The sequence below is a fragment of the Gallinula chloropus genome (assembly GCF_964237585.1).
Source record: "Gallinula chloropus genome assembly, chromosome: 20".
Classification (NCBI taxonomy): Eukaryota; Metazoa; Chordata; class Aves; order Gruiformes; family Rallidae; genus Gallinula; species Gallinula chloropus.
Genome location: NC_140105.1, coordinates 10,209,056 through 10,222,694, shown reverse-complemented (window position 1 = coordinate 10,222,694; position 13,639 = coordinate 10,209,056). Strand labels below are relative to the sequence as shown.

The following is a 13,639-nucleotide window of genomic DNA, read 5'->3' as shown; positions in this document are numbered from 1 at the left end:
TGGAATTCAGCACTGCAGAAGGAGGTGAGGAACGTCCTCTCAAGGCTGCTCCTTTCTGGTGGAGAGATCCACATCTTAGAGGAGCTGCTTATTACACATGGCTACCCTGGCTCACGCCACAGTCTCCAAACACACCCTCTGAGAGCAGAGGAGAAGACTGCAATTATATTGAGAACTCCTTCCTTGGTGTTCCCCGGTTCTTGTTAAGAAACAGTCACTAATCATTCCCTGCTACCACCTCTGTAATGGTTACACGTCTAGGGACATATTTCTTTCCATTCCTTTTCATATCTTTTTAATTGCCTTTTGCAATATGCCAATTATGTGAAGAGGCACAAGGACTTAAGGGCAAGATTTGGTGTGCCAAGGTCTTCTTAGCCTTTAAAACAGGGTGGAGATCCAAAGCTCTGCAAGTATCTAGCACAGAATGACAATATCCTGTCCTTCCACTAATTAATACCTTCACAGATGATATGGAGAAGAAGAAACAATTAAAATGTCTGTGTTAACACCAGTGACTATTCAGCTTCTGACATGGAGCAGCTATTCAATTTTAAAAGATAGATTATGGGTTTCATGGAGCCCCCAAAAATTGGTCTGGTCTCTGGATGGGGGGGTAGCTCCTATTTGATGTCTGAAGCAGGCAGCTGTTTCCTATTTTGCATTTGAAAGTGACACATCCCTTAAAGAAACGTTGCTCCTGTTAAAAAGACACCGATGTAATTTGAGCTGAACATTTCCAAGTCGTGGGATTAGAGAGATGAATCCAGCTTTTAATGGCATGTCATCATCAGAAAGCTGCGTGGAGGTTAAGGGTCACATTTCATACCCAGAGCCATTTCTAATCTCAAATATTTATCTGAAATTAGAAGCATCGGGAGAGAAAGAAGGGGAAAGGTAACTACAACCTGGAGTTCATTAAAGGGCTACAAAGAAAGAGGAACTTGTTAGGGAATAGCTGGAAACACCCGTAACAAGTCGGATTTCTCCTCTGTCAGGATCAAGTGGGTGCCCACAGACCTACCAGGTGAGCCTCAGCAAAATGATGTCCACCCTGCCAAAAGCTTTTCAAGAATGGCATTTCATCAGTGACCACACTGAACAGCCTGGAGAACCACCAGTTCCCAAAGCCACCTTTGTGGCAGGTAGTGCTGTGCCCCACCTCCATGCCCCTGGCATTACACACGTCTGCATTCTGTCCCACACCCACACAGAGAGTAATGTGTAAATATGCTTCCCAATGAAACATGGGAGAATCATAGAATCATGGAATCACAGGCTGGGCTGGGTTGGAAGGGACCCCAAGGGTCACAGAGCTCCAACCCCCTGCCACAGGCAGGGACACCAACCTCCAGGCCTGGAGCTACACAAGGTTGCCCAGGGCCCCAGCCAACCTGGCCTTGAACACCCCCAGGGATGGGGCACCCACCCCCTCTCTGGGCAGCCCCTTCCAGCCCCTCACCACTCTCTCTGCAAAGAGCTTCCCCCTAACATCTCATCTAACCCTCCCCTCCTTTAGCTTTAATCCATTTCCCCACACACACCCTTCTTTTCCTTTCGAATGGATAAGAAATTAACTGTGATCATCTAGAAATGTGTCGTGACTGGTTCCAAAATACAACACAGCACAGTAGGTTCTTATCACAGAAATGACAATTCTGAAAAGTATTTCCTCCTGCCTGTACCAACAGTAGAGGCTACGGATCATGCTGAGTCCTGGAGCTGGTCAAGAGAGTGGTTTCTAGCACAGCATAACGTGTGTGCACCAAGGGCTAAACGATCTCTGCGGAGTTCCTCTACCCTCACCCACCACTGGTGTGGTACTGCACAAAAGCAGGATTTTATCTGTTGGAGAGGGATGTCCTATGAGACAGCTGATGCCCCACACATGCTTTGGATCCACACAAGACCCAGGAAACAAACCACAGAACCTCAACTGAGCCAGGGCCGCAGAGCTGCTGCTGTGCAGCGTGAGAGCTGGCTAGGAAGGGGAAGCATACCTACAGCATCCCTCCCTGGGATGCCAGGCCTAACCCTTGTGGTTTCTGAGAGAGAAACATCAAAAGGGCACATCCTGGAGCTGCCTTGATCCCAGCAGAGTACTAGGGAATTTCAGAGCTGCCTCATTTGCTACTGCATACCATAGTCTGATCTACTTCAGCATACAGAGCTGCAATAGGACACACTGGAATGCACTATGCAGGGTGTTTCCTTCTGACAGGTGTTAAATGAAAGCAGCATCTCCCTTACCATTAATCTCATTAACAATAAAAATCTCTTGCTGGCCTCCTGTGTGCCTTACTCCCACCAACAAAAGTGCCCAAACATCAGTGCCTGAGGCCAGATTCCAGCTCTCCCACCGCTCCCTCTGAGCTTCCTTCCATGTGAGCCCAACCTGTGCAACGCACGGTGGCTCTTAGCCAAAGACCAAAACTTGGTGAACCTCTCCTGCTGAGGGACAGTACAGTAAAACTCCCCAAGATCTGTCAGCACTTTGATGTTCTCTCAAGTTCTGTACGTCAAAGAGTTAAAACACACCGGATTGAAATGCCTGGAAGCCAGAACACGGGGTGCCATGCACTAACCTCACACAGCCTTACGCTGTCAACAGCCCCCTGGCCCCTTCGTGACAGAGGTACCGCCAAGCTTTGGGGATTTGGAAGGATGACAGGACAGACTGCTCTGAAAGAAATGCCCCTGAAGGGCACACAGTGCAGCCAGGACAGGCAAAATTTAGTTTTCTTTGCTTGTCCTCATCGGACAAAGGCCCAAAGGTTTGCAGCATGCATCGCTCCTGAGGCTCCTCACTGCTACCTCACACTCAGTCAGCCCTTAAGGCACCAGCATGTTACAGAGCCCAGCACCTCCAGACCTCCCCACACAGACACAGCGTGGAAACCAGGGTGAGCAGAAGCCCAGGAGAGATGAACAGCAGCTGCAGCAAGATGAACAGCAGCCCTTTCTCTAACGCAGTAGGAGGCAGTTCTTACCCAGCCTCTTTTCTTGCTGCAGATAGTGGAATACAAGGTCATGGAGCTGTCTGTGCTGACTCCTCCAGTGATCCTGAAGCACTCTTGAGGACTCACTGATTCATCTATTCAGACTTTGCACAAACTAACCGGTTTCCAGCTGCACCCCTGCTCAGGCAGCCAGACAGGCTCTCTAACCTGCTCTGGCTGGTCCAGTCATCAATTGCTCATACGGGTCACAGCCAGCAAGGAAGGGATGTTAGAGCCAGTGTAGGAAAAGGTCTGATGGTTCAGACCTGTGCTGGGGCCACAAATACATCAGGGTGAGCGCGGTGCATGTGCAGAGGGATCTGTTCAATTGGGTGGTTATTCCTGGCTTAAAGAGGCTGCTGGTACTATCAGCACTTAAATAAGAGGTAATGTTTGGAGCTAAAAATCTGGTTGGGGACAGGATTAGACTGGGACTGTGTAAGAGTAAGTGAAAGATTATGAAAAAAAATAATCCAAGCCAGAAGAGCCATCACAGCTCCCACAGTGAGGGTGAGGGAGCCCTGGGACAGGCTGCCCAGGGGGTGTGGAGTCTCCTTCTCTGGAGAGATTCCAGCCCCGTCTGGACACCGATCTGTGCGACCTGTCCTAGGGACCCTGCTTGGGCAGGGGGTTGGACCCCACGGGCTCTGGAGGTCCCTTCCCACCCCTATGATTCTGGGAAACCATGTGCTACAGACGTGGGAGATTCAGAGCTGAGGGGACCTGTGCAGAATCCAAACGCACAGAGGTAAAAATGTACTTGCAGCAGCTGGACAGCCTTAACTCGTGCTCCTCAAAACAAAGACAACCCTCCAACTGGTTATCTTAAGGTCACGCTGCTTTCTGACCCCAGCTAGATCCCAGTTCCTGGTCAGGACAGCCGGTTTCCCTGCTCCTCTCTGGAGGGCTGTCGAGGGGCGTGAGCTGTCCGGTTTGGTGCCCACACGAGGATGGAATGATTTGAAGCACAGCCTTCCCTTGGCTTTAATACCGAGCTTTGTGATGAGGGCAGCGTTTCTGCGGCGCTCCTGGCTCCCCCAGATGACAGGCACGGTGGTGGCTGGGACTCAGCGTGGGTTTTGCCCCGGGATTCTCCCTGCAATCGCTGGAGACGTCCCGGCTGGGGGGGGTGGGGGGCGGTGGGTAACCCTCGTGAGCTGCCGAGAGCAGCACGGCGAAGTCCCGCCGTGGCACGAAGGCTCCGGCCCCCCGCCCGCCGCAGGGAGCCGCGCCCGGCGCCCGGGAGTGCGGGCAGGGCGAGGGGCCGCCGCGCCGGGCAGGGACCGAGCCGGGGGCGGCTCGGCCGGTGCTTGGGCCCCGCCGCAGCCCGGGCCGGCCGGACGCAGGTTCCCGCCCGCTGCGGGACAGCCCGCTCCCGGTGTCCCTCCGAAAGCAGCCCGGGCTTCTGGCCAGGAGCTCCCCTCTGCCCCGATGCCCGCCCCGGTCACCAGTGGGCGCCTACGCGGACCGGACACCGACGACCCAAGCCAAATGGCCGTGTCCCGGCTTTGCGCCGCTCCTGGCGGGCCGGGGCCTGGCTGGAGCCCGGGGCGGCAGTCGCCCCATCCCTTCGCCCCGAGGGCTGCGGGGGGAGGGGGCCGAGGGAGGGGGAAGGCTCCGCACCGGCGGCGGCGGCGGCGGGGGGCGCGGGGGTGGCACGTCCCGCGGGGTGGGGCGGGCAGCGCCGCCCACGTGGAGCCGGGGAGGAGCCGCCGTCGCGGCCGCGGGGGGGATCGGGGCGAAGGCAGGGGGGTGGTTGGGGGGGCGAAGGGGGGGGGTCTGCGCGGGCCGGGGGCTGCCACGTGCGGGTCCTCGCGCCCGCGCGGCCCGACCCCCCACGGCCGGTCCCGGCCCCGCCGAGGGACCGCCCCGCGCTCCCCGCCGCGGGGCGAGGCTGGCGGGCGCCGCCGGCCGCGGCGGCGGCCCCGGCGCCGGCAGGGGCGGCGATGGCGGCGCCGGCGGCGGGGGGCGCGGGGCGCGCCCCGACGGAGCGGCCCGCCGTGCCGGTGCGGCGCGGCGCAGACCCCCCGCTCCCTCCGCCTCGCTCCGAGGGGGCGGAGGGCAGGGCAGGGCGGGGGCTGGCCGGCTGCTGCCCCACGCGGCGCCCGGGCTGGCGGCGCCCCCGGCGCGCTCCCCGCGCACTCCGTGCCCCTCTGTCATGCTCGCCGCCTGGGAGCGGGCGGCGGGCTCCTGCGCCGGCAGCCGCGCCGCCGAGCCCGCGCCGCCGGCGCTGTCCTCGCCGCCCGCCGCCGACCCCCGTCCCCGCGGGCGGCGCGGCGGGGCGCGGCGGAGCGCGGGCGGCGCTGCCCGCCGCCGGGGGCTGGCTGCCGCCGCGGCGAGCGGCGGGTGGCGGCGGGCGGCGATGGGCACAGCGGCCGTGCACCTCCTGCTGCTGCTGGGGCTGCTGCACGCCGGGCCCGGCGGCGAGGGCAGGAAGGGCTGGCGGCGGCGGGGCCCGGCGGTCCGCGAGCGCGGCGAGGCGGCGGCGGCGGCCGAGAGCTTCCCGCTGGACTTCACCGCCGTGGAGGGCAACATGGACAGCTTCATGGCGCAGGTCAAGAGCCTGGCGCAGTCGCTCTACCCCTGCTCGGCCCAGGCGCTGCCGCACGACCTGCGCCTGCACCTCCTGCACAACGCCTCGGTCACCTGCAACGACGGCAGCCCGGCCGGGTGAGTCCCCGCGCCGCCGCGCGCGAGCCCGCCGCGCCGGCCCCGCGCGCCGCCCGCCGGCTTCCCCGGCCCCGCGCCGCCGCGCGCTCCCCGCGCCCCGGGGTCCGTCCCCCCCCTCCCCCCGAGGGGCTGTGGCGCCACCGCGCGGCGGCGCGCGGCGCGGCGGCGACAGGTGCAGCGATCGCCCCCGCCGGGGCGGGGCGGCCCGTTCCACGCTGCCCCGCGGCTCGGCACCGCGCCGGGCCCGGCTCCCGGTGACGCCGCGACGCCTCTTCGTTTGTCCTCAGCTACTACCTCAAGGAGTCCAAGGGCAGCCGGCGCTGGCTGCTGTTCCTGGAAGGTGAGCGCCGGGCGGGGAGCGGGAGGTCCCGCCGGGCCGCCTCCCCTCGGCCGCGCCCCCCCGCTCCCCTTCCCGCCGTCCGTGTCCCCCATCCCCCGCGGCCCGGCCCCCGTCCCGCGGGCCCCGCTGCCGGCGCCGGGCGGGCGGCTGAGCCCTGTCTTCCTCTCTCCAGGCGGGTGGTACTGCTTCAACAGGGAGAACTGCGACACCCGCTACGACACCATGCGGCGGCTCATGAGCTCACGGGAGTGGCCCGCGACCCGAGTGGGTGAGTGTGTGTCCCCCTCTGCCCCACGGGGACGGCCACGGAGCACGGCCGGGCCGGGCAGATGCCCACGGCATGGGGAGCCTCGCAGGCGAGTGGTGGCTGCCGTGCCAGCAGCCGGGCTCCTGGCAGAGGATGCCCGAACACGTGCCCCGCGTTAGGCAAGCCCCGGTGTGCGCCCGGCTGGCCCCGGTGTGTGGCACCGGCCAACGTGCAGTGGTGATGTCCGGTGCCTGCACCTACCCAGGGACCCGCTGGGGTCTCCACAGAGCTTTGGGTTGAGAAGAACCGTGCTTGGGCAGCTCTGTCAGGACAGATGCGCTTCCTCTCGCTCATTGCCCAGGGTGTTGGGTTTGCCTGTAGCAGGACGGGCCCTGTGTGCACAGGCAGAAGTCGGGCTGGCTGGCTGGGCTTTCACCTGGAGCTCTGCAGTCCCACCTTTTCCCCCGTCAGACCTGTGCAGCGTCATCACCAGCTGCAGTGATTCCCTGGGGGGAAGCATGCCTGTGGTGTGTCCACATCAAGTACTTGCAGCACCTTTCTGTGCCGTGCAGGAGATGGGAGTCGGCACCCCGATGCCCACGCTCTGCACCACCAGGCTCCTGAGTCAGCACAGATGTGTTGAGCTTCTCTCTTCACTCGCAGTGCCCTCTGAGCACCTAAACCCCTGCCATACACACAGATCCTGTAACTGCACTGGCTGGGACTTGGTGTCCAGGGAAGTGCTGTGTGCTAAGCATGTGTCACAGGTTCTTCTGGACAGGCTTCACCTCTGGTGTGAGTCAACTTCTGAAAGTCACCCCAGCCTAAGGGCAAATTTGGGCATGTTCCTTCCACTTCCCCTGCCAGTGTTCTTCATCACAGACATTTGCTTTCCGCATGGTCAGAGACCCTGCATGAGGCTCACAGGGTTTCCCTGAAGTCACAGACTGTCACCTGTACACTCCTTGTCTCTTTGTGCCCATCTGCAGGAACAGGGATCCTGTCATCACAGCCAGAAGAGAATCCCCACTGGTGGAACGCAAACATGGTGTAAGGAGGGACGGCGAAGGGAGAGGGGGTTATACCTGAGCAGCATCTCCTGCCTTTTAGGCCAGCAGGAGTGCTGCAAGGGCAGACTAACACTCATGAGAGGAACTTGTGTGTTTCCTCATTCATCCTAATTCACCTCTCTTAACAAGTAGCACTGGGAAGGTCTGGAGGAACTTCAGCCCAGTCCCCTTGGAGTTGTGGAGTGATGTAATGAATTTAAACTGGGGCTAGCCTGGGGAGCCTTCTCACATACCTCAAGTGGCAAATCCTGTTGTGAGTGCTGGGCTGGTAGAACGTGTATGTTAAACGTTTGCCCATTTGGGAAGGATGTGGAGCAGCTCTCCTAGATCAAAGAACAGAAAAGAGAAAGGTGCCAGTTGATATGTGCATCTGTATGGGAAAAGCTGAATTCTGAGAGGGATCTTACTCTGCATTCTGCAAGCTGGAGACAAAAAAGGGGTGATAACCTCATTCCTGCAGAAACCTCCAGTGGTTGCAGTCAGCATTTACACGGTGTGGACAAGCTCTTCTCATTTTTCATGCAAAAAACTGACAGAGAGAGAGAGTTTCCCTGTGGCAGGTCACCCACCGTATCGGTGGGACAGCTGAGAGCAAAATCTTGGCCCATCATTCTGGCCACTGAGCTCAGTGCCTCAATCAGACCGGTAAAAGACATTTTATTTGTTGATTTAGCTCAGTAAAACTACTGGTGCTCAGCAGAAAAACCTGAGGCAGTTGTAATTGCTTGGTGCACAAGAAGGTATGTTGTCTTAAGTGAACAAGAAGCTCTCCCCTTTTCCTGTCCCCAGGGTTTAATTCTCTTCCAGTTCCTTGACCCCAGCCTCACCCCTCCTCGCATGTCAAAGGAACATCAGTACTCACACAGCTCTCTCTTACAGATTCATCCCCTATTGCTCAAGTGATGTTTGGAGTGGTGCCTCCTCCAAGTCCGAGAAAAGTGAGTGTTGCTGATGGGCTGTTGCTGCCCCAGACATCACACGTTAGAGGATGTGGCCAGACTTCTGTGAAATTATGTGAACGAAGAACAGGCTTTTCCTTGCTGAAGGGCGGGAAGGAATATCAAGCTACTTCCAGATAAAACATCCTGATCTCTTTAGCTGAAGCTGTTGTGACACGGTTCAGAGCCGCTGGGACACTGATGCAGTGTGCCAGCCTTAGAGGACTGAAATGCCTTTGAGATGAAGCTCCAGGTTCCAGCACACAGCAGATTAAAGGGTGTAGCTGAGGGCCCGTGGTTGGCTGTGTGTGGCTTTGGGTTTGCTGATCTGAGAGGCAAGTGCAGTGACTCTGCTGTCAGGCTTCTGCTGGGAGGGTGTTTGAGAGGAGCTGCCGCCTCGGGGTAACGGTGTCTGCAGGTTTCTCTGGGATATGAGGAGTGAGTGGCTCATCTCCACACCATGTCTTGGTCTAGGTGGTGACTTTGCTGATGAGGAGCTCTGGGCACCTGGTAACACAGTCCTTGCCCCAGCTCAGCCAGATTTCACACAAATAAGCTGTTCTGCTGTGTGTAGTTCTCTGGGTTTCCCAGCCTATGCAGGACTGGTGTTAGGGTGCAGTAATGTCTGTGGAAACACCAGGGCCATAGTTCTCCCATGTGTTCATTAAGAGCTTTGAGTAGAATGGAATTACTGTTGATAGACACTGCTGTGAAGAGAAGAATTGGGCCTGAGATGCTCCATGGTGTGGAAAGGCAGAAGAGCAATAGTTCTTTTCTTTGTCTTACACCAGACATGGTGTCACTCAATGCCACTCATCACTAACTCTTGCATTGAGAAGCTGATGGCTGGTGGATACCACAGGTACACCCTTGTCACGCTGAGGGACCCTTTCACTTCCTCAGAGCTGCTTCTCAGGGTTGTTCTGTGCTGCAGATACACTTGGGCAGGTGCAGCTGCCTTCAGGGGGTGCTGAGGTCTGTGTGGCTCTAAGGTTCTGTGAAGCATGGCTCGTCTGAACTGGCTTCATCAATCAGGACAGAAGGGATGCAGTGAGTTGGAACTGAGATTCCAGCAAGGTGTGCCTACACCTTGCCTATAGAGAAAAGGTCCCAGCACCTGCTGCCCTGTTTTCCTTCTCCAAGCTGAGCAGTTCCTAAGCACTGCTGTGGGAAGGTAACACTCATGTTACTGTGCACTCTGTGTGTGTGTGTCCCCCATTCACTTTCTCTAAGGGAAGCAGGTGCTGCATGGGGAGAATATCTCTTCTTACTTGATGGACTTGATACTGGAGGAGAACATCAGCCTGGCTTTAGGTTCATAATCCCTTCGTAAGGTTCTTCAGCTTTTGTGGAGAGACAGCAAAAATCCCAGCCTGGAGAGGGAATGGTTTTGTTGACACTGAGCTCTCTCTCTTCCAGATGAATACGCCTTCATGGGAGCATTGATCATCCAGGAGGTTATAAAGGAGCTGGTGGGAAAAGGTCTGAGCACTGCAAAAGTGTTGCTGCTAGCAGGGAGCAGGTAGGTATCCGTGAGGTTTCTTGTGGTGAAGCCAGGAGAGCTGCACAGTGAGAAGCTGTTAGGGAGGAGGTCTCAGCAGCTCCTGAAAAATTTCTTCTAGGAGCACGGTAACACAAACACAGCAAACCCTGTATCCCTCCCCAGTTTCCTCCCTTTGAGTGGTACCACAGGGGATGATGAAACGTTATTTCCTCAGCGTTTGGTCCGGGTTTGCTTAGGAGAAAACCCAAAACACCGACAGGGTTAAAAGTTTGCAAGGGGAAGGGATGTGTTCATTCTTCCCTGCATCAAGAATGCTGCCTTCCATGCCCACATCGTGAGCCACAGACCTCCCATGAACAGATGGAGGACATCTGAATTCAAGAGACCCAGAGTTTCCCCAGCGTGGGTGCTGTGAGTCGCGCTGTCTTGCAGCACGCCGTGGCACGCTCGGCATACCCTGCCCAGGGCTGTGATACAGAAGGTGCAAAGGCTGCATTTGTCCCACTCTAAAGAGTTTTTGAGCAGCCAAACTGCTTCCCAAGGGTGCAAAGTGCATCCATCTCCAAAAGAAAGAACAGGAACAGGGGTTAGTTGCTGAGGTGTCGGGTTGTTGCTCAGCACTGGCTGTGTTTGCCAAGCAGGGAGGTGACTTGGTGTCTCCTCAGGTAGCTGTGGGTTGGCCTGTGGGTAGATGGAAGGTGTGTAAGAGGGTTGGTGCTGTGGGGGGTGGGCACGCTAGCCCAGCCCCTTGGGAGCTGTGTGTGTGCCATGGCTGCAGTGTTAACCTTGCTGTTGCAGTGCTGGAGGGACAGGAGTGCTGCTGAACGTGGACCGGGTGGCGGAGCAGCTGGAGGAGATGGGTTATCAAGGGATTCAGGTCCGAGGCTTGGCAGACTCCGGCTGGTTCCTGGATAACAAACAGTACCGCCGGACCGACTGTATCGACACCATAACGTGTGCTCCCACAGAAGCCATCAGAAGAGGGATAAGGTACAATCATGTCCCCTAAAGCAGGCTTTTGTGAGAGGATAGTGTGGAGATTTCCTCCTCCTATCTTCCTGCATTTGATACTTGAAGAATATTTATCACATTGGTGTTTTTTCAACAACTTTATTGGAAAAGACAGTAATTTAAACTCTAGACATCTGTAAGAATGCTTACAGTTGCAGATGCTCTGTCATCTCTGGGACAGTGTAGCCAAGAAAGAGCTCTGCTGTCAGTAAATTGGAATTACAGCCAGAGCTGGAGCAGAGTGGGATGTGGAAAGGCCATCTGTTAAGATTTGCTGCTGTGACTTCCACTCTCTCTTACTGCTTTGTCTTCCAGGTATTGGAATGGTATCGTTCCTGAACGCTGTAAGCTGCAGTTCAAAGAGGGAGAGGAGTGGAATTGCTTTTTTGGATATAAGATTTACCCTACTCTTCGATGTAAGTATCAGAGCAGAGATGCAAAATATATTCCAGAGTTTCCCCTGTATCTCTAGTTAACTTAGAGCAATTCCTTTTCCAAACCTTTCATCTTCCCAGGTCCAGTCTTCGTTGTTCAGTGGCTCTTCGATGAGGCCCAGTTAACTGTAGACAATGTACACCTCACTGGCCAGCCTGTTCAGGAAGGGCAGTGGCTCTACATCCAGAATCTGGGTAGGGAGCTGAGAAACACCTTGAAGGATGTGACGTAAGTATTTCATTGAGGAAAACCTGGCAAGGTGATTTCTAAGGGGCATTCTTACCCAGCATCCTAGCAGCAGTTCTCAGATGCCTGCAAAAATGGGTTGTTGTAAGCTTGGTGACTCTTATTCTCCATCAAGAATCTTGCCTTTTCTCCTTACTGGATAGGTGTAAAGTAATTTTCAGCTTCACTACTATCCACTACCCTTTGTTATTGATAGGAACGTGGGTTTTTCTCCCCTGCCTCCAAGGTGAGTCTGAGGCTCCTTGCTGTTGCACAGGCATCAGCCTTGCAGGGGTGTTTTGAAAAGTGTTGATCATGAAACATGCAGAGCGTTGATGAGGCAGCAGAGGAGGAAGCGTGTCCATGGAGTTGGACTCGATGATCCTTATGGGTCTCTTCCAACTCAGCATATTCTATGATTAATGTGCCATACTTGCTCCACTCAAGGGCAGGTATTAGGGAGTCTCTTGTTGTAAGTGCACGCTGTTAGGCAGCATGGAACCCTTTTCTCTGGATACTTTCCAGTCCAGTTGACTATCATGCTAGTTTCTAAAGACCTTGCCAGGGGCAGCAGAAATTCCACCCTCTACCTAGTCTGGAAAGTTCTGTTCAGCGGGAGTTGCTTTGTCCTTCCAAGACCTAATCCATGTTTCCTTTTTTCCTTCAGTGCTAGCTTTGCTCCTGCCTGTTTGTCTCATGAGATCATTACACGCAAGTGAGTGCTTTAGCAGATCCTACCAGAGGTCAACGGGGAAACGGTAAGGGAATCGACCAGGGCTGGCAGCCAGCCCCACTGAGACAATCTGTGTGCTTTGTCTTTGCAGTCACTGGACAGACATCCAGGTGAAGGGGACGTCGTTGCCCCGTGCCCTGCACTGCTGGGATCGGAGCCTGCACGAGAGCAACAAGAACGGGAAGGCCCCTCTGAAGGGCTGCCCGATCCATCTGATCGACAGCTGTCCGTGGCCTCACTGCAACCCCTCGTGCCCCACCATCAGGGACCAGTTCACAGGGCAGGAGATGAACGTGATCCAGTTCCTCATGCACATGGGTTTCGATGTTCAGAAGATGGCACAGCAGCAGGGCCTGGAGCCCAGCAAACTCCTGGGGATGCTCAGCAGCGGTAACTAGGCTGGGGTCTTCAGAGGGGCAGAGGGATTAGATCAGGAGGAGAGTCGAAGCCCTTCTCCCGCGCTTTCTACTCTTCCCTATGCTCATTCAGGCAGATGCACGCTCACACCCATGCATGCTCCAACCTGTACACACCCCCCCACTGCTCACACACTCTTACACACGTAGGATGTGTCAAGAAAAAAAGGAAAAGGAAAAAAAAAAAAGGCAATTTCTGCCTTACACTATTTGGCTGGAACACGTTACCTCCAACCCCCAGGGCTCAGGTTTGGCCCTTCACATCCTCTTCCCGTGTTACACAAAGCAACCTGATACAGGGAGTAGCAAAGCCATACATAGCAGCAACGAGAACCTTCCCCAGACCTAGGACTTCTTCCCTTGCCACGAATTTTACATCAGAGACTTGAGATGAGTGGTGGAAAAAAAAAAAAAAAAGAAAAACCAAAAAAAAAAGCAAGCACTGGATTTCTTTTGTCCAAGTAGAAGTGAAGGAATGATTCCATGACTTCCTGGAGGTCAGCATCTCGTGATGAGTCATCATGTACAAACCCAGGACACGTGCTAGGGACGGACACTCTTGTACTCGATTTACTTTTCGTATTATTTTATAAAATGACTTTTTTATTACTTTTTTTTTTTTAAAAAAAATCCAAGAAATATAAATGATATTGTTTTGTAACATATTTTTTTTAAATAATGGAAGAAACCTCTTGCTACTTTGGCAACGTGGACATATTTATTTTAATATGTAAAACGCTATTTATAAGGGCTGACCAGAGAACCATACATATGTCTTTGTAAAGTTGTATATGCTGCTCATTTGGATGGGTTTTTCCTTATGATCACTTGTGCCTGGGAGAGGGCTGAGGGTGGTATTGACGTCTTGTAATAATTAGACTTCTGTGTTCTCCTTGCAGTACGCTTTGTCATTGTTGCTCTGATGGGAGGTTGTAATACGAGGTCTAAGTACAGAGATTCTCACCCCGCAGCTGATGGTTGCAAACTTGCACAGCGTTTTCAGCTTGACTGGTGTTCGTCAGGTGTGTTGTGGTTTAGGGTGCGGGGGGAT

At 55.4% G+C, this 13,639-nt stretch overlaps 1 protein-coding gene across 1 annotated transcript; it reads left to right on the top strand.

Moving 5' to 3' along the window:
- Positions 1-5,157: 5,157 nt before the first annotated feature.
- NOTUM (notum, palmitoleoyl-protein carboxylesterase) lies at positions 5,158-12,606 on the top strand (the record flags this gene model as incomplete). Its single annotated transcript, XM_084273514.1, has 11 exons — positions 5,158-5,669; positions 5,957-6,009; positions 6,182-6,277; positions 7,246-7,306; positions 8,206-8,264; positions 9,684-9,786; positions 10,567-10,758; positions 11,095-11,195; positions 11,295-11,442; positions 12,107-12,154; positions 12,264-12,606. 11 exons carry the CDS (start codon positions 5,158-5,160, stop codon positions 12,568-12,570), a joined length of 1,680 nt encoding a protein of 559 aa, XP_084129640.1. The 3' UTR covers positions 12,571-12,606.
- Positions 12,607-13,639: the final 1,033 nt, after the last annotated feature.